This window comes from Lepisosteus platostomus, chromosome 6 (assembly GCF_059453375.1).
Source record: "Lepisosteus platostomus isolate fLepPlt1 chromosome 6, fLepPlt1.hap1, whole genome shotgun sequence".
NCBI lineage: Eukaryota > Metazoa > Chordata > Actinopteri > Semionotiformes > Lepisosteidae > Lepisosteus > Lepisosteus platostomus.
The window spans coordinates 14774188-14793966 of record NC_142616.1 but is presented as its reverse complement, the minus strand read 5'-3'; the positions used below and the strand labels follow the sequence as shown (position 1 = coordinate 14793966).

The 19779-nt window shown below is 43.3% G+C and overlaps 1 protein-coding gene across 1 annotated transcript; it reads right to left on the bottom strand.

The window, feature by feature from the left end:
• Positions 1 to 4909: 4909 nt before the first annotated feature.
• On the bottom strand, positions 4910 to 15950 carry LOC148660520 (calcium-activated chloride channel regulator 1-like). The gene is made up of 8 exons (XM_088637908.1): positions 15691 to 15950; positions 12825 to 13002; positions 12075 to 12181; positions 10263 to 10484; positions 9046 to 9316; positions 8085 to 8240; positions 7429 to 7650; positions 4910 to 5908 (listed from the first exon to the last, which is right to left on the bottom strand). The coding sequence occupies exons 1-8, from the start codon at positions 15880 to 15882 to the stop codon at positions 5592 to 5594; spliced, it is 1665 nt and encodes a 554-aa protein (XP_088494034.1). The 5' UTR covers positions 15883 to 15950; the 3' UTR covers positions 4910 to 5591.
• Between the last annotated feature and the right edge of the window lie 3829 nt (positions 15951 to 19779).

The following is a 19779-nucleotide window of genomic DNA, read 5'->3' as shown; positions in this document are numbered from 1 at the left end:
GGAAAGCGTGACCCGGAAATATATAGCCCCACACAAGGACACACTGGAAAGACAAGCAAAACACAGGGAAACTAGGGTCAGGACAGAGTAGGAGCGCCCTCTGGCTGTAGAGGGGGTGACAATCTCACGATGAGTAGAGAGCAGAGTAGAGGAGTTTAATGCTCTATGTTCATGTGCACTGGAATTCTGACTCACGCTGATCTCTCAGGACGTACACAGTATATTACAAACATAGTAAATATTAACAACAGGAGCAATGAATATGTAGTGGAGAAAAAAAATGTGGCAGACCAGGCGCAAAGTACATGGGGCAAACACATTGAGTCTGAAGTTAGCTGTTAAGGATGCGTACTGCACGATGAATAAGCAATGAGCCTGTCTTCACCTTTTTTTTCAAAGTCTTTTGCCTGCTCATATTGTACATTGCACCGTTCGGTACTTGTGTTCCAAACCCGAGTCAGACAAAAAGTTGCAGGAAAACCTCTCCTGCTTAGTAAATCCTCTTCATTTTGTCATTTACGACTACTTGCAACAACTTTTTGTATGACTCAGTTTTGGAATAAAAGTACCGAACGGCGGAATATTCATCATAAGCAGCCAAAAGTCTAAAAAAAAAGAGATGAAGATAGGAGCATATTACCACTTTTCCTAAAATTCAAAATCAAAATTAATATGGGACCCAAAAGCCAGCCCTGAGCTTAAAAATTGTCTGAGTAGTGTGAGTGCTACCCCAAACCCTAGCTGGGGTTTCAACTGAGCCGTTTCGCAATCTTTCTATGAAGCCCTCCAGTCATCGGAGTTTCATATATTCCCCAAAGCAAATTGTATGAGTGAGAAACAATTGCAGCCGTTGAGAAAAGATGTCTCAAATGTATTAGATTTGATAATGCTTTGTTCCCTCTTTTGATCCGACGGACTGTTTTGCAACACAATTTCCTAATGGTACACTGCGCCATCCAGGCAGCCTGGAGTTTCCCCCAGAAAAGAAATTCCAGAATAGTCCCAAAGCTCATCATGGGCCCCAAAATCCGGTGCTGAGCGTCAAAATTGTCGAAGTAGAGTTTCTAAACCTAACCCTAGCTGTGGCTTCAACTGAGCCATTTCAAAAAGCGTTTGAGCTGTCGCCAGAAAACACTGCTGAGGGACAATCTTTTTCCAATTAAGAATTTAAGTTATATACTCTTTAGACTTTTAATAATTTAAAACTGTGTATAACAGCATGTTAATCAATATACATTAAAAAGTCGGGTATTTTTTATAAAAGCAATTTTGCTCAGTTGGACAAAAGTACACAACCTTCCACCTTCTAAGCTCATGCACAGTAAAGAGATTAAAAGATTAAATCGTTTCACTAACAACCGATGTACCATGAGTACCCCAGTTGTACGGTATGGGGTTGTACCGTGCGTTTTGAATGGCTGAATCTGTGTATCTGAACCTCTCTGGGCATTTTGATCAGATGTTCCCCAAACCTAAATGGATGAATGGGATAAAATCAAAACAACTGATCAAAGCTCTTGTAAGTGAATGACATACAAAAATGCTTGGTTACAAATTTTGATCCGACCACATCAGTTTTGGTTTAAATTTACCAGCGGTGCACCATGACTTCCAGGCCCCAGAGAGTTTCCGGAAAAAAAGATTTCAGACAGGATCAAGAAATCACTCGTCCTAAACTTGGCTTGGGCCCAAAATGCAGACCTCAGCTTAAAAACTGTGTAAGTAGTGTGTGAATGCTAACCCTAACCCTACTGGGGTGGCAACTGAGCATTTCCACGATCTATACCTGAACCTCTCTGGGCATCGGATTTTGACATGTGCCCCAAACCTAAAGGTATGAATGGCATAAAATCAAAACCATTGATCAAATCTCTTGCAAGTGAATGGCATTCAATAATGCTTGGTTTCAAATTTTGATCCGACCGAATCAGTTTTGGTTGAAATTTACCAGCGGTGCACTGGCCATCCAGGCCCCAGAGAGTTTCCGGAAAAACAAAATTCAGATAGGAGCACGGAATCACTTGTCCGCGGTCCATGTGGGTCCTAATGCCCCAGTATAGTGACGGGGACACTATACTGTAAACAGGCGCCGTCCTTCGGATGAGACGTAAAACCGAGGTCCTGACTCTCTGTGGTCATTAAAAATCCCAGGGCGCTTCTCGAAAAGAGTAGGGGTGTAACCCCGGTGTCCTGGCCAAACTTCCAATTGGCCCTTACTAATCATGGCCTCCTAATAATCCCCCTCTATGAATTGGCTACATTACTCTGCTCTCCTCCCCACTGATAGCTGATGTGTGGTGAGCGTTCTGGCGCACTATGGCTGCCGTCGCATCATCCAGGTGGATGCTGCACATTGGTGGTGGTCGAGGGGAGTCCCCATTACCTGTAAAGCGCTTTGAGTGGAGTGTCCAGAAAAGCGCTATATAAGTGTAAGCAATTATTATTATTATTATTATTGTCCTAAACTTGATTTGGGCCCATAATGCAGTCCTGAGCTTAAAAACCGTGTAAGTAGTGCGTGAGTGCTAACCCCAACCCTAGCTGGGGTTTCAACTGAGCCATTTCGCAATCTTTCTATGAAGCCTTCCAATCATCGGATTTTGATATATTCCCCAAAGCAAACTGTATCAGTGAGAAACAATTGTAGCCGTTGAGAAAAGATGTTCCAAATTTGTTCGATTCGGTAATGTTTTTTCCTCCTTTTGATCTAACGGACTGTTTTGCAACAATTTCCGAATGGTACACCACGCCATCCAGGAAGCCTGGGGTTTCCCAAATAATTTTTTTTAGAAAGGACCAAAAAAACACTCGTCCTAAAGCTGTCTTGGGCCCCAAAATCCGGTTCTTAGCATAAAAATTGTCTTTGTGTTGTTTGAATGCCAGCTTGAATGCAAAGTTCACTTGAGACCCAAAATCCAGGAAGTGTAAAAAATGTCCCAGTAGTGTGGGAATGCTAACCCTAATCCTAGCTGGGGTTTCAACAGAGTAATTCTGCAGTGATTCTCTGAAGCTCTCCAGTCATCAGATTTGAATGTGTTCTTCAAACTAAAAAATAGGAATCTAAAATAGTGAAAACCATTGAAAAAAGCTTCTTCAATCGTGTATCTTAATTTGGCAAATTTTCAGTCTGCTGAAAAAATGCTGTAACATTGGTATTTAAATGAGCATGGATTTGAGGCCAATAATAATAATAATTGCTTACACTTATATAGCGCTTTTCTGGCCACTCCACTCAAAGCGCTTTTACAGGTAATGGGGATCCCCTCCACCACCACTGTGCAGCCCCACCTGGATGATGCGACGGCAGCCATAGTGCGCCAGAACACTCACCACACATCAGATATCAGTGGGGAGGAGAGCAGAGTAATGTAGCCAATTCATAGAGGGGGATTATTAGGAAGCCATGATTGGTAAGGGCCAATGGGAAATTTGGCCAGGACGCCGGGGTTACACCCCTACTCTTTTCGAGAAACACCCTGGGATTTTTAATGACCACAGAGAGTCAGGACCTCAGTTTTACGTCTCATCCGAAGGACGGCACCTGTTTACAGTACAGTGTCCCCGTCACTATACTGGGGCATTAGGACCCACATGGACCGCAGGGTGAGCGCCCCCTGCTGGCCCCACTAACACCTCTTCCAGCAGCAACCTTAGTTTTTCCCAGGAGGTCTCCCATCCAGGTACTGACCAGGCTCACACCTGCTTAGCTTCAGTGGGTTGCCAATTGTGAGTTGCAGGGTGATATGGCTGCTGGCATAAAGTGTAGGGTTTGGGATACAAGAACCACTAAAGGTTGAGTACATTTATACATCAAGTTAAATTACTAAATTCAATTAAGAGAGTTAACACTGTAGGAAAGATTTTCTTTCAACTTTTTTGTCTGACTCAAGTACTGAACGGTGCAATATACAATATAAGCAGCTGACATTCTCAGAAAAAAAAAAAGTTGAATAAAGGAGCAAATTACCACTCGTTCTAAAGTGCACTTGGAACACACAATCCAGCACTGAGTGAAACAAATGTCCAATTAGTGTGGGAATGCTAACCCCAAGCCTAGCCGAGGTTTCAACAGAGCAATGCCACAGTGTGTCTCTGAAGCTCTACTGTCAGCGTGTTTGTATCTGTTTCTCAAAACAAAAATTTGGATTCTGTAACAATCACCCATGAAAAAAGCTCTTGGGAATTTTTCTTCTTTTATTCTTTACTGTATCGTCTTGAAGCACATTTCCAATCAGCTGAAAAAGTGCTGCCAAAATGGTATTTATATGAGTGTGTATTTCCTGGCAGTGTAAAGTTTGGGTTACAATTACCATTATATGATGACTCCAGTTATACGTCTAGTTGCACATTAAATGAGAATATTAGAGTATGACAGGTTTTCGTACAAGTTTTCATTGACTCTGTTTTGGAATACAATTCCTGAATAGTGCAATGTACAATACAATCAGCCAAAAGTTTCAGAAAAAAGGAACAAATTGTCACTCGTCCTAAAGTTCACCTGGGACCCAAAATCCAGCACCTGTAGTAAAAAACTAGTTCTGACCCTAACCCTAGCCTTTTCTAGATACAGTAAGTGTGACAAGGTGGCACAGCAGGTATTGCTGCCTTATGGTGCTGGGGCTCTAGGCTCAATTCATATGGTCATCATATAGTCATTCATCTGTGTGGAACTTGTGTATTCTTCTCATTTCATCTGGGTGCTCTGTTTTCTTCCCAAATCCCATAACATGCTCATAGGTTATCTGGCTTCTGGTATCACTGGCCTAGTGTGAGTGTGTTTGTGTCATGTAACATGCCTTGTGTCTGTTGTTTCCTGGCTACAGCTCCCCCACCAGCCTGTACTGGATAAAGCAGTTAAACAATTAATGTATGGAAGAACTAGATCATTGCGCAGTCAAACGTGCACACATACAGTAGGAGTATTTTATTTAGACGCATGAAGAGTCAAACCATTTCTTGCTAAACTGAAAACACCAGTCAGCACAATCAATCTTAACCCAGTGAACCACTCTTAACCCCAAATTTCAGTTTGAATGAGAAGGATTGGCACATAGAGACTTTAAAGAAAACATTAATTCCCTGTGAAGAACAGATAAAAAAAAACGAACCAAACTCTTTTCTCACAAAATCGAAGGTGACAGAGTTCAAGATGACACTAAAAGATGAAATCATCTGTGTAGCAGGACTGCGTTCACCAGAACGCATCCAGTTGTTCAATTAACCCCAGTCCTTTAGAAATCCAAACAACCACATTGCAAAAATGATTAGAGATATAGCAAATAATCTGAAAACAGACTCATCGGTACTCTATCTGGAAGCTTACAGGTTACATACTGCCAAGTGCTTCTGAATCCATTATTTGGCCTGAAAACTACCTACAACTGATAAAATTAAGGGTTTTGGAAACTGAGTTTCAAACAGATAAAAATATCACTTTTCACCAGCCTAATGTCAATTTTTTTCCAGTCTGCAGAGAGTGACTATAATAATACTCCAGATTTTAACCTGAGTACTTTAAAGCAAGGGCAGTAGCATGATACTGTTACTGTACATCACAGGGTTATATAAGATCCCATATGCATTTCGGATACTCAGATCCAGCAGATCCAGAGGTACAACCAGCAGCGTGATGGATCAGATCCAGCAGGAGCCTGGGAGAGGGCCTCGTATGTGGACAACTGGGTGATGCTGGAGATCTCAGAGGTGCCCCCCTCTTCATCTGTGGCACGCAGGGCGAGGTAGACCACAGATTGATTCATGGCAGCCAAGGGCTCCAAAGGCAGGAGGAGAGTCTGGGTCTGTCCTGCTGGAACACTGTGCAGAGAGGAGGTGTTGAGGGGCAGAGCAGCAGTGAAGCTCTCTCTCAGGGCCTGTGGGCTGAGGCCAATTCTGATGTCATAGCTGGAGACTGGAGGAGAGGGAGAGGAAGATCAGAGGGGTTTGGAAAAAGGACTGGGGTTCTAGTCTGTATGTCTCTCAGCTGTCCCAGTGTTGTGATGGGTGTCCAGTCTGTGTCTCTTACCTGTCTCAGTGTAGTGATGAGTGTCCAGTCTGTGTCTCTCACCTGTCCCAGTGTAGAGATGTGTGTCCCGTCTATGTCTCTCAGCTGTCCCAGTGTAGTGATGAGTGTCCAGTCTGTGTCTCTCATGTGTCCCAGTGTAGTGATGGGGGTCCAGTCTATGTCTCTCACCTATCCCAGTGTAGTGATGGGTGTCCAGTCTGTGTCTCTCACCTGTCCCAGTGTAGTGATGGGGGTCCAGTCTGTGTCTCTCACCTGTCCCAGTGTAGTGATGGGTGTCCAGTCTGTGTCTCTCACCTGTCCCAGTGTAGTGATGGGTGTCCAGTCTGTGTCTCTCACCTGTCCCAGTGTAGTGATGGGTGTCCAGTCTGTGTCTCTCTCCTGTCCCAGTGTAGTGATGGGTGTCCAGTCTGTGTGTCTTTCACCTGTCCCAGTGTAGTGATGGGTGTCCAGTCTGTGTCTCTCACCTGTCCCAGTAAAGTGATGGGTGTCCAGTCTGTGTCTCTCACCTGTCCCCTGTCCCAGTGTAGTGATGGGTGTCCAGTCTGTGTCTCTCACCTGTCCCAGTGTAGTGATGGGTGTCCAGTCTGTGCTCTCACCTGTCCCAGTGTAGTGATGGGTGTCCAGTCTGTGTCTCTCACCTGTCCCAGTGTAGTGATGGGTGTCCAGTCTGTGTCTCTCTCCTGTCCCAGTGTAGTGATGGGTGTCCAGTCTGTGTGTCTTTCACCTGTCCCAGTGTAGTGATGGGTGTCCAGTCTGTGTCTCTCACCTGTCCCAGTAAAGTGATGGGTGTCCAGTCTGTGTCTCTCACCTGTCCCCTGTCCCAGTGTAGTGATGGGTGTCCAGTCTGTGTCTCTCACCTGTCCCAGTGTAGTGATGGGTGTCCAGTCTGTGCTCTCACCTGTCCCAGTGTAGTGATGGGTGTCCAGTCTGTGTCTCTCACCTGTCCCCTGTCCCAGTGTAGTGATGGGTGTCCAGTCTGTGTCTCTCACCTGTCCCAGTGTAGTGATGGGTGTCCAGTCTTTGCTCTCACCTGTCCCAGTGTAGTGATGGGTGTCCAGTCTGTGCTCTCACCTGTCCCAGTGTAGTGATGGGTGTCCAGTCTGTGCTCTCACCTGTCCCAGTGTAGTGATGGGTGTCCAGTCTGTGTCTCTCACCTGTCCCAGTGTAGTGATGGGGGTCCAGTCTGTGTCTCTCACCTGTCCCAGTGTAGTGATGGGTGTCCAGTCTGTGTCTTTCACCTGTCCCAGTGTAGTGATGGGTGTCCAGTCTGTGTCTCTCACCTGTCCCAGTGTAGTGATGGGGGTCCAGTCTGTGTGTCTTTCACCTGTCCCAGTGTAGTGATGGGTGTCCAGTCTGTGCTCTCACCTGTCCCAGTGTAGTGATGGGTGTCCAGTCTGTGCTCTCACCTGTCCCAGTGTAGTAGTCATCTCCAGGTGCAGTCCACTGCAGAACGACAGTGTTGTTGGCCACAGAGGCGGTCAGGTCGGTCACTTTTCCAGGGGGGAAGTCATCCCTGGGCACAGCTGGCACTCCCTTCACTGTCACTGTGCCCCCACTGGCAGTGCGGCTGAAGCTGCCGAGAGCTGTGCTAGTCTGGCGAAGAGAGGGGGCGCTACGACGCATCCTACCTATGAATTAAAAGAAAGAAAGATTACAGTGTTACAAGTGGCAGTAGGTCCTTGCTGTGATTTTGTGTGTACGTGAGTGAGAGAAATGGGAAAGTTAATTTAAGTGTACATGTCTAAGTGTGTTGAGGTTAACACTTCTGTATGTGGTTCATATTGTTGTATATGTATGGTATTGTGCTCTTTGTAGTGTGTATTGACGAGTACACATTGTAGTGTGTGTATTGTAATTATTGGTGTGTTATAATTCAAGTATTGTAGTGTGTATAGTGTATTCTGCATATTGTTCTTGTGCATGTTGTACTGTAGAGTGCATTTCATTGTGTGTTTTGTGCATATTGTATTGTGTGTGTTGGAGTGTGTCTGTTTTATTCCGAGTATTGTGGTGTCTTTATTTTAGTTTGCATGTATCCTTTGTATTTCTAAGTCTTTCGTACCACTGCTATGTCGAGGTCTTTCTGGAACAGCATTTTTGGGGTACTCCACTCCGCCCTTGACACCCTGCACCTCAAACTTTACACTGTATCTCCCGTTACCCTTAAAGCTGTGGAACATAGCTGAGTATATGCCATCATCTTTCGTTTTATCAGCTCCTGCAAAGAGAGAGTTGTATAAACACAGGCGGAGAATAAGCTGACTGTACAGTCCACAGTACATTAAACTGAGAAGGAGAGAGATGGCAATAAACACTAGATGGCAAGACAGCAGCTAGAGAGAGAGAAGGAGGAACCACTTCAATTGAAAAAGTCCACTAGACTCTCAGTATGACATTCAGGTCCTTGCAAAAGAATTCAGCCCAGGCATAAGTAGACATGAATTCAACCCCTTTGCTGTAGCAAACCTAAAGGAATTTAGGTCCAAAAAATCACTTTAATGAGCCACACAATTTTGCACAAACTCAACACAGTGCATGACTCAATCAACACCATCCCTACAGTCAAGCATGGGGGTGCAGTAGTATTATAGATCTGCTCTTCATCAGCAGGGACTGGGAAGCTTGTCAAGACTGATGGGAACACAGTTCTGGCAAATGTTAGAGGAAAAACTCCTTCAGACCCAAAACCGGGATACATTTCTCTTTTCAACATGACTATGATTTAAAGCACAAGGCTACATGGTCACCAAACCAACTGTCAGTCAGGTAAATGACAGACGCATTCTAGCTAGATTATTAAAAAAACATTATGCTCTGGCATCATACCTTCCCACTACTGTGGAGTATGTTTTACAGTGCAGTGGTCTCCGGCCAAGCTGTATTAGTTTGTGATTTTTAAAAGTTTTGGAAATGAGAACCTATTCCCAGTTGATTTATCTGGTTAAATAAAGGGCTGTACCTCCAAAGCTCCCTGAACTGCCCTGATATGTGTAATGTGCAAATGACAGACAGTCAACACGTGCCTGTACCGCTGTCGACCAGACGCAGTTTATTCACGGTCTTTTCACCAAGGTCCACTATAGCTGTGACGTTGGCATTGATGACAGGCCAGGCGCCCTGGGACAGCTGAGCAGAGATCAGGAGGGGCTGAGGGTAGGTTGTCTGTGTCTCGCTTATGCCTCCAGTGACAATGACCGGAGGGACACATTCATCGGCGGCTCTGGAGGTCACTAGCAATGTGAAGGTCTGGGGGGAGCTGTGGGTGTTGACAATCTTGTAGCTCCATATACCAATCTGCAAGATTTAACCAAGAATGAGAATTTAATACAGGCACTTGCAGGTCAACGAACATGTTTTGGCATCTTTAGCAGAGCAGAGAGATGAACCAGAAGGGCAGCAGGCAAGGATGAAAGGAGCTCTGTAAAGAGGATGCTTGTAGCAAAGAGAAGAAGAGGTGGAGATTTGCCAACCTTGAGATTTTTGGTGCCACCCCAGACAGATGTACTGTAAAAGCAGCCATATTTTAGAGTGTCTGCATCCTTTAGAATCCTATAGGGCTGAAGCAGCTAAATGATTCATAGTGCTGAGTTCTGCAGGTGTCATTAAAAATGATTGTTTCAATTTAATTTGGTGTAGCTCAGTACAGATGAGCTAAACTGACCGATGGAAAATGAGACATGCTTGGAGCCAGGGCAGAATTCTGTAAGTGTCAAGATATAAAAAAGGCTTGCTTAAAATGTACAGGACATAGTGCACATCAAAACAATATCAGGAAGGGACAATATCAGCAGGTATGTAAGGTAAGTGTTAGTACTTAATATGTATGGAATCATTACTGGAATATTTTAACTAAACAATAGAGCTCTTCATCAGTCACAAAACTTCCTCAAGGTCTGTTAAAGAACTGACTTTGTAAAAACAACAGTAATTGATGTTGTCAAGAGGAAGTGATCTACTTAAAAAAACAGGGCCTAAACTATTTTCACTTCACCCATCAAAACCGTTTTTCTCTTGTTCTCATCAGACACCTGATTTTCACTAACAACCTCCAGCTTTTACTCAGAACGTACTCTAAATATCAAATGTGATATTTAATTAAATGAAGTACTGCAATAATGACATCAAGCATCTTATAATGATTATATAAGACAAATGTAAATGAATGTTGAAGTCTCTATTCAACTCTCCCAATGCCTGAATGGCTTTATTGATTTAGTAATTGTTCCTGTGTGTTCAGTACCTCGGCTATTCCAGGGATGTTCAGCTTGGCGATTTTCTCCCCTGAGTGTATTTCCATGTCGTTATTTTTGTAGGATCCTCCACTCGGGCTGCGGACTGTGATGTCTGGCTGGGCATGTTCCCAGGTGAATGCCAGCACGGTGTTTTTGCCAACAGTGGAGTCCACAGGGACTTCACCCTGGAACCATGACCCTGGGATAGTCCTACCCCCTTTGCTCAGCAGCTGGATTTGAAAGAAGAGAGAGAAAAAAGTCAAGCGCCAAAGTAAAAGATAACAAATTAGACTGGAGATTCACCTCCTCCAGTCCCTCAGGAAAGGAAGCTGGAAGCCGTCTCTAGAACTGGCCTTAAAGGAACACAACAATGTTAGACGTGCTAGAGAAGAGGTTTCCTGTTTAAAATGTTCCACCAAACTCAGATGTATTTCAGATTTATTTTGCAAACCTGATAATATTATCTAATATAGGGATAAGATGTTTGATACTAATTTGGAGTCTGACTCAAGGGGTGCACAAGTTATAAACTTTTGTGATCTTGGAATTTTGTTCAGGATGTTTCTATGACCACAAGAAGTCATGGACACATTTTATAACCCATAATCACCCTTCTCTGATCTGCTCCCCCGCTTCCATCTTCCTTCTCTGTCAGATCTGCTCCCCAAATTCACCCTTCTTCATCTGTCTGATATGCTTCTTCTGCTTCTTTTTCCTTCGCAGTATGATCTGCTGTCTGTGTTCTCTTATCTTCTTCTGTTTGATTTGCTCCCTGTTCCCCCATTTCCCTCTGTTTGATCTTATCTGCATTTTCCCTCTTCCTCTGTTGTCTGATCTGCTAGCTTTGTTCCCTCATCCCCATCTGTGTGAGCTGTGTGATCCACAGCCTTTTGTCCCTCTTCATCCTCTGTCTGATCTGCTGCCTTTATTCCCTCTTTCTTCTGTTGGATCTGGTCCCCCGTTCCCTCCTCCTCTGTCTGATCTGCCGCCTGTGTTCTTTCGTCTTCCTCTGACTTGCTCCCTGTTCCCTCATCCTCCTCTGTCTAATCTTCTTTACATGCCCCCTCTTCCTTCATTGTCTGATCTGCTGCCTCTGTTCCCTCATCCTAATCTGTGTGACTGCAGTCTCATTCCCTTCTTCATCCTCTGTCTAGTCTGCTGCCTTTATACCCCCTTCCTACTCTGTGTGATCTGCTACCCCTTTTCCCTCTTCCTTGTCTGTCTGATCTGCTGTATCTGTTCTCTCCTGTGCTCACTCACCCTAGAACACACCACTGCTTTACTGAAATCTACCCCTCAACTTGTGGAAGGTCCCAGCTGCTCACTGTCCATCATTACAGCCATCTCAGCCCAGCTCCTGACCCTACCTTCCTGTGGTGACTCTCCCTGGGGTGCATGGCAAATTCGAGCATTTTGCCTTTCTTTCCTATGTCTTAAATATTTCATCAGACGAGATGGGGCTGAGACCACATAATTGTTATCAGCAAATTCTTTTACAATTAGAGCGACACTTGATTCTTTTATTGCAATTACTCTCTGGATAATTGCAACATTACTGTGCATGAGACAGAGACTGTTCTGTAATGAATTTCCAGGGATTCACGACCTATTCTGTCTGAATATTGTTCTTTGTTACCATTTTTCATGTGATCGATGTGTTTGGTTGACATCCGCGAAACTTGAAGCTGTATATCATCTTGTGGGACATTATAGATGCTGAAGCATTCTGAGCCCTTGAGTGCTCCCATTATTAGACAATTGTTTTATAACAACCTAAAAATTATAATAGTAGGAACGGTAAGAGCAGCTCAAAGCCACACCTGGACAGCACTAGTGATGTCATCTCCAGACTGAGAAGTGATGTCACTGAATGCATCCATCAGTGCGTTGGAGTCCAGTTTGTCATTGGCTGAGAAACTCTTTCCTCCTGTTCAATGACATCACAATGGATTTAGATATGGCAGCACTAAATGGACAGCATTACAAACCAATGTGATGTCACTTAACATCCAAGCATTCTGGTACATGTTCTATTTGGAAGGTGTTTTCCCAGTCATGCTCAAAGAAATGACACCTATCTAGGAAATTTCAACTCAAATAGGTTTGCCACAGTACTCACAGATGGGAAAATTGCTCAATCTAAACTAAATCATGCAAAGGGGATGGGAAGTGATCCAGGAGACGAGGATCACAAACAGTCTTACTTTATCAAGAAGGTTACGGAAACAACAGATGTAATCGGAGTGTCTGCAAAACCATGACATTTTAAGAGACCTCCAACAAGGATTTAGAAAGGGTTGGTTTTGTTCTGCTGATTCCTGCATTCCCTGAATTTTGTTCAGTTAATTTCAGGCAAAGGAAAACCCCTGTGTCCTTGCCCCTTGAAAAATAAAAAAACACTTCCTTTCAACTTTCAAAATCTGGAAAGACAAGCCATATCCCCTTTCCTCTTGTTCAGATAGAAGCAGTCCAGATGTTTCCCAATATGTGATTGTCTCAATGCACTGCTTTGCAGGAAGCTAAGCTCACAAGGCAGAACAGTGGAGAGTCTTGACCCCTGGCTGAAATACCTGTCCCGGTCGCAAACTCCTCCAGCCGGGGGTCGGCACTGGGTCCCAGAGCGATGGTGTGAATGGTGACACCACTCCTCTTCACTTCCTCCAGACAGGACCCTACGCTGCTGTCTTCGCCATCCGTCAGGAGAATGATCTCGTCCCCAGCCGTGTCCCCGTCATCCTGTTGGAGAACCTGGGAGAGGAGGAACTGGTCAGGACAGCCGTGTGGAGCAGCGCTCAGGGTTCAAATCCCAGGTGAGACACTGCTGCTGTGCTCCTCAGTGAGGTACAGTGCTTCACCTGAATCAGCTGTAACAGATGTTGGTTCAGAAAATATGCACCGCCGGCGATTGCAGGCTCAGGTCAATATCTCAGATAGGAGATAGAAGACCAACGAGGGGTCCTCCCTGGGATGGAATAATCCCTTGCAAAACAGTTGAAAAAAAGAAAGAGGAGGCCTTTCTCTTCTAACGAGGGGCAAAGAAACAGGAATGTGCACCTGAGCTTCAGTTCTGAAACAAACGCAAAAACACTTGTGTGGGAATCTTATGTAGCTGCTCCTTCAGAGTGGGTAATGATCTTGACATTCATTCCCACGCGGATGATGGAGGTGAGGACCGAGCCAGGTGTGTCGTCTTTCTTTGCCCTCTAGTGGTGATCAGTGGATTTACAATTCGGAATGCCTCTTCTGTGCCACACAGCCCAGTCAAATACCCAGCTGTATAAACAGATGTAGGGTACTTTGACTCCATGTCAAGCCAAATAAATTAGAAAATCATATTTTTCAAAAGGGTGCTGTGCTGTGACCCTGTAACTATATTAAAGCTGCTCCTGTGCTTATTGCTGATCCTATTTCCTGTCCAGGCTTTGAGCACATGTTTGACATCCAGCATGGTGGAGCCTTTTCATTTTTTTCTCTACAATTTCCATTGCATTTGATTTGAACTAAACACTGTACTGGTTTATTAGAGATGCCCATTAAAGTCATGCGAGCTGATACACACAGATGCAAGTCATGCACCAGCCCATAACTGTCGCACTTTCCCGTTGAAGAACAGCAGTCAGAAGCTGCAGGCTGGGTCCAAGTCTAGAGAAGGAATGAGCTTAAAGGTGAGAGAGCAAGCCATGGGCAATCATCCCAAAGCCATCATCCAAAACAAATAAGGGTCAAAGCCAGAGAGACTCAAAAACAAAGCACAGTCCATAGGGGAAATCCAAGAGTGGAGTCAAACAAAGCACAAGTCAGAAAATGAGGTAAGCACACTATGAATTCCCAAACTAAGATGAAGATCTCTAAGACTGCAACCCGAGTATGACAGGGTCAGGTCTTCAACAGCCAGGTCGAAGTGTGCTCAAGTGGGATTGATTTTCTACCTGATCTGGAGTTATAGTAACTGGGGTTATAGTAACTGTGTCACGCCCAGTACACCTAGAGGGCGCTCTACTTTCCTCCTGTTCCTAGTTCCCTGTGATTATTCTTGTCTTTCTGGTGCGTCTTGTTGTGGAGCCTATTTACTTCCTGCTTCTGCCCTGCTCCTCGCTCAGCATTGAGGTTCGGATGTCTTGAGACCCACCTAGCACCAGGTCACTCCTGTCCTTGGCCTGAGGGCCTAGGTTTCTATACGGCTTCTCCTGAACAGCTGAGCCTGGGCTAACCCCCGTCTCGCCGCTACGCATAGGGTCTATTTTCGCTCCCCTGCCATTCCACGGTTCGTCCTTTCCGACATCCGTGACAAACTGCTGGCAGTTGTGGTGATTCTAGTGCAGTTTTGCGATACTTCATTGAGAGCAAGCATGACACAGCCACGCCGTTTACCCACCTTGGAAGTGAAATGAAATATATCCCTGGAACTCCAAGGCACTGAGCAGTGTGCATACAACATTATAACTATACGAATACCGCATATAACCCAAATCATGACTGGGGAGAAGAAATATCCCAAACAAATAAGTAATAAGTTAATAATTATAATGATTAATAATTATAATAAGTTAATGATAAGCTAATAATTCATAAATGCAGCCTGCTTTCACTTTTATAGTTTTTGTCATTTGGAACCCCTTGCTGATCCCTGTACTGGTCATTTGTATTTAGTTAATGTTAAATTGGCTACATTAACTCTATCCATGTGAAGTTTGCATGGTTTCCCTGTTGTTTTCCTCCAGGTACTCCGGTTTTCTCCAACAGTTCAGGAAAATTGTGGCTGGTGTAAGTGTGTGGGTCTACAGTATATCTAACTTTGTGTCTGTACGTGCCCTCTGATGGACTGGTGTCCCACCCAGGGTGAATCCAGCCTTGCACACTCATCTCAGGGTAGACACAGACACACTCACACCAAGGACAATTTTCCCAGCAGACAATTAACCTACCAGAATGCTTTTGGGCTGTAGGAGCAAACCCACGCAAACACAGGAAAAATATACAAACTCCACACAGATAACACCCAGGTCCAGAAGTGCTCAGAAACAACAATGCTATCCACTGCACCACTGTGCCACCACCTTATAGATATAATTGACCACAAATCTGTTAGCCTGTACCACTTTGAGAACCCATGCTATAAAACCTGAACAAAATGCAACAATGTTCCTCCTTTAGTAGATATCAATTTGAAAAACACTTTGAAGAACAGAAATGATTTAAAATTCAAAAGCAAGCTGATGAACTGGAGTTCAAATTTGGATGTGTTTGAGAACGACTGATACATTATCATTAGCTGTGAGTTTATGGATGTCTCTCAGTAACAGTCTCACCATAACAGTCCCCTCTCTGCTCCTCATTAGCCCTTTTGTGCCCTGCTTCATGTGCAAATGTAGCTGGACAGGTCAGAGCTCGCACTCATGCAGTCAGTTCTGGCCGGTCATTTAGGACTTTGCTCACCTCCAACGCTTTCTGGACGCCGCTGCAGATCTTGGTGCCTCCACCGGCTGCAGAAGGCAGCGCACTGGCCAGCTGGGTCCATGCCGCCTGCCCATCGATGAGAACCAGACCCTTCAAGATCCGGGCAGAACCTTTGAACTCCACGATGCCCACTCGCGAGCCCTGCTCCACAATCTGGTCCAGGAAGATCATCGCAGCCTGCCGGAGCCTGTTGATCCGGTCAGACTGGAAGAGGGAAAAGGGAGTTAACACAGCTCACATTGTCATCTCCTGAAGGGAGACAGCTTCCTGAGAGGAATTTTGAAATATTCTAACTTGGAGATGATGATCTAGGTTCTGGTGCAGTTAATAAAGTGGTGAAGTTTTCAGATGATACTAAAATAAATGGGGGTTATCAAACACTGCAGAAGCAGGAAATGTAATTCAAATAGATTTAGGGTAAAGACCTGGCATATGACACTGAATGTAGACTAGTGCAGGGTTTTGCAGTGCAATTCCTGGAAGGCAAGTGATAATTTAGTATAATGAGTTCTCACCAAGAACATCCCACATTCAATTTCCGATCAGGGCACAAGTTTTATTTTTTACACAAAAATCCTTCTTTAAAAGTAAAACACTCAACAATATGTACTCTATGTTGACATTTTTATTTTATATATATATATCGCAACATGTTAAATATTAAAATAAAAAAATGATTGAACATGAAAGAGTTACTGTGGCAAACATGAATACTGTTAATGGTGGGAGTAAATAAACAGTTCTGTTGGTTTACACCTTAAAATTAAATTGTGTATATATTTTATAATTATAATCTAGAATAACAAAGTGATATTAAAATGCCACTGAAGAAAAAATGAAAAAAAATGAGAAAAGACCCCCCCTGAGAATAAAAAAACACAAAAAAGTAAAGGAGGAATGGTAGCTAAAAATAAATCAACTGAAGTATAATAACATCTCTGAATGTTAACACATTTAATATATGAATAATACATAAATAACTTTAAACTGGTTGTATTTTGTTGACAGTGGTTTGTCATTGTTTTCAACTTGCGTTCATAATGTGAGAATAGCTATTCAAAAGCTACAGTATGACCAAATGAAGCAGAATAACAGAAACACAAACTCAAAAACCTTTTCTATTATGCATCTTGTGTGTGTACTGGGTTCAACCAATCTTTCCTTTGCGAAACTCTTTCTGTATTTTCTATTTTTCTTAGGATGAACTACACATGCAATTCAGGTGGGGAGCTGCGTCAGCATGCGTAGGCTGAAAAGGAAGTAATAGGTTTATTCCAGGCTGAAAAAAAGAAGAAAGAAAACACAACGTTTCTTCTTCAGGTGTGAGAGAGACAGGGCAGTAGGCAAAGGTAAAGTAGCGGGAGAACAAAGGTTGGGAGGGAGGAGGAGTGACAGGTGGGAGCAGGGGACAGAAAGAGAGGCCAATCAAGAGGTGTGAAGTCAGAATGGGTGTAGGTTCTCTTAGGTTCTCTTAACGACAGACTACTCTTCTTCTAATTTTCTCCTTTCATTAGAAGTTTCATTTCACACCTCTCTACACCTATTCTGACTTCACACCTCCTGATTGTTGATTGGTTTATTTCTGCCCTAGCGTCATCTGGCTCATCAAGCCAGCCCTTGCTTTGCGCAGCTTTGCCAGCGCTTCACCCTGCGTAGCCGCCTCCAGTACAACTTTCTTTACCAGTAAGCTTGCAATTGTTTCTCCCATGCACAACACTACCTGTTTTCAGACTGGCAGATGCTGGAGGGAGCAATCTCAGCTTCCAGCCTTCGCTCTGCGCAGCAGCTCTCAGCATTGCCTGGCCCACCAGCTCCATTGCCTGATGCAGAAGTCTCTGTTTCTAGCCAGCGCTTCTTTTCACACCTTTTCTTTTCACTGCTCACTGCGTTGACCCTCAGGTCTGCCAATCTGCACCCCCTGCCGTCCAGCAAATTCATTTTCATTTTTCACTCTCTGGTCTGATAATCGCCATCTGCACCACTGTATCCAGCATCAACATTAGATTAGGTCTAGATTTGAAAGAGCTCAGAAAAGGAGACACTCCGATATTCGTAGGGAAACAGAGAAACTAAAAAAACCTGTTATACTGTAAATAAAATATCTGCCTTGCGGCAATTCTCAAACTGCTCCATCTAACCTGAATGCCATGATAGGCACACCACCAATTACCCGTACACAGCACCTGTAATACAAAGGACTACTAAAAGCTAAAACAAGCCCAAGTGCACACACACACATCAAGGAAAAAAATCCAAGTGCCACAAAAAGGATCAAAGATCCTGGACCAGTTATCAAAAGTGAAAGCAGGGAGCAACATTAAAGCCGGAAAGTGTATTTGCAAGAATAGTAATTACAAATCTTTTTAGAAACGCACTTGCAAGATAAACATCACAGTAACACACTTTTATGTTGAAACTAACTCTCTAGGGCACTACATGGTGGGGGATGCTCCCCACGAACCCCCTTTCCTGAAAAACAACAAAAAAATAAAAAGTACTTGCACAACTACTGTAAGTGGCTACGCTGAAATAAACTAGCCTAGAAGAAATAATTTGAAAAGCAAATACTTTCCAACCTCTCCAACATTAATCCCCAAAATATCCCTAACAACATATAAAACATACACCACTGCCAGACAACCAGCAAGATCCTAAAATTCTCAGCTGACACAATCCAACAGCTGACTTCTAAGGTGAAAAACAAGGAGCTATAGCTCAGGAGCAAAATATTATTTTCATGCCACAACAATCTGCACCAACAGAGCAATAACAAATGTGGGGATGTTTCAATTTTTGTGATGATTGTAGAAGAGCCAACTTCAGGTAGCTAATTTCCAACTGGATACATTTTGATTATGCCTCGTAAAACCAAGAAACAGACGTTTGTTAACAAATTTACCCAGCTGAGTAATCTCACTGTGTTAAATAGAGCCCGGGTGCTCACTGCTTCTTTACACCCGCAGTAGAATCCAAACAAAACAATGATCTCATGTGTAGGTGTGAAATACAGTAGGGTTAATAACCTCTTTTCAAAAAGATCTCAGATTTGTTTTAAAATGTTTACCTGTTGTAACTGTTAATACAATGGCGAATATATTTGTGATTCTCTCACAATAAAATAAGATGCAAGCCATATTCACATTTCAGATAATTGCACATATCACAGTATGTCAAATATTAAAAATAATATAAATAATAAAGGAGTAACATGAATACACCTCCAGGCGAACAATCTCCAGGATGCTTGGAAAGAGCAAGAGAAGTTAAATACATCCTTAAACAGAAATTGCAAGTGTATACAGTATTTAGTTTTAAATACAAATGTTGATGCCAGTATGTATATTTTTAAATTATAAAATTTAAAATCTTAATTTTAGTTTTTTATGTACATATTTTTACTGGCCTGTTTTATTGTGGTGCATAGCAGCTATTTTAGTTGAACTTTTCTGATGTAGCACTAGAAGGAATATTTTGAGCCTTGGTGGCACATTATATCCTCACATTAGTGGAAGGGAACTGAGCTTTTATTTCCCCTTTTTGTCAATTCACATTCCCTATAGTCACTAATGCAACTCCGGCATAGAAACTCCAATTCCCATGAGCCCCATAGGGACTACTTCCTGGCAGCATCCACATCTCCTGGTACTAAGAAATCCATGGTTTTAATCTGGTCTTTTAAATATGAAAATTTTAAAGTCACTATATCTATATATATTACTATAATTAAAATCTTAAATTAAATTTCTAATAATCAAATCAAACTAATACTGTATGTATATTATATTGTCATTTTTATTAATTTTATATATCACAGTATGTTAAATACTCACTTTACATTCACAATCTCTTAAGCCCATAGTGTTACGCATTCCACTCGTGCCGCTCTCCCTTCTTGCATTCCCACGCGCACACCCTGTAAGACAAGCTCACGCCTCAAGTAACGCCAATCACCTTTCTCTCCCTTCTCTATCTTAGTTCTCCTTTTTCCTCACTTCCCCGCTCACTATTGCGGATTCTCTTCGAGCTCCCTAGTGCGCGGTTTTCTCTTGCTTGTCTCAGGTTTTTGAA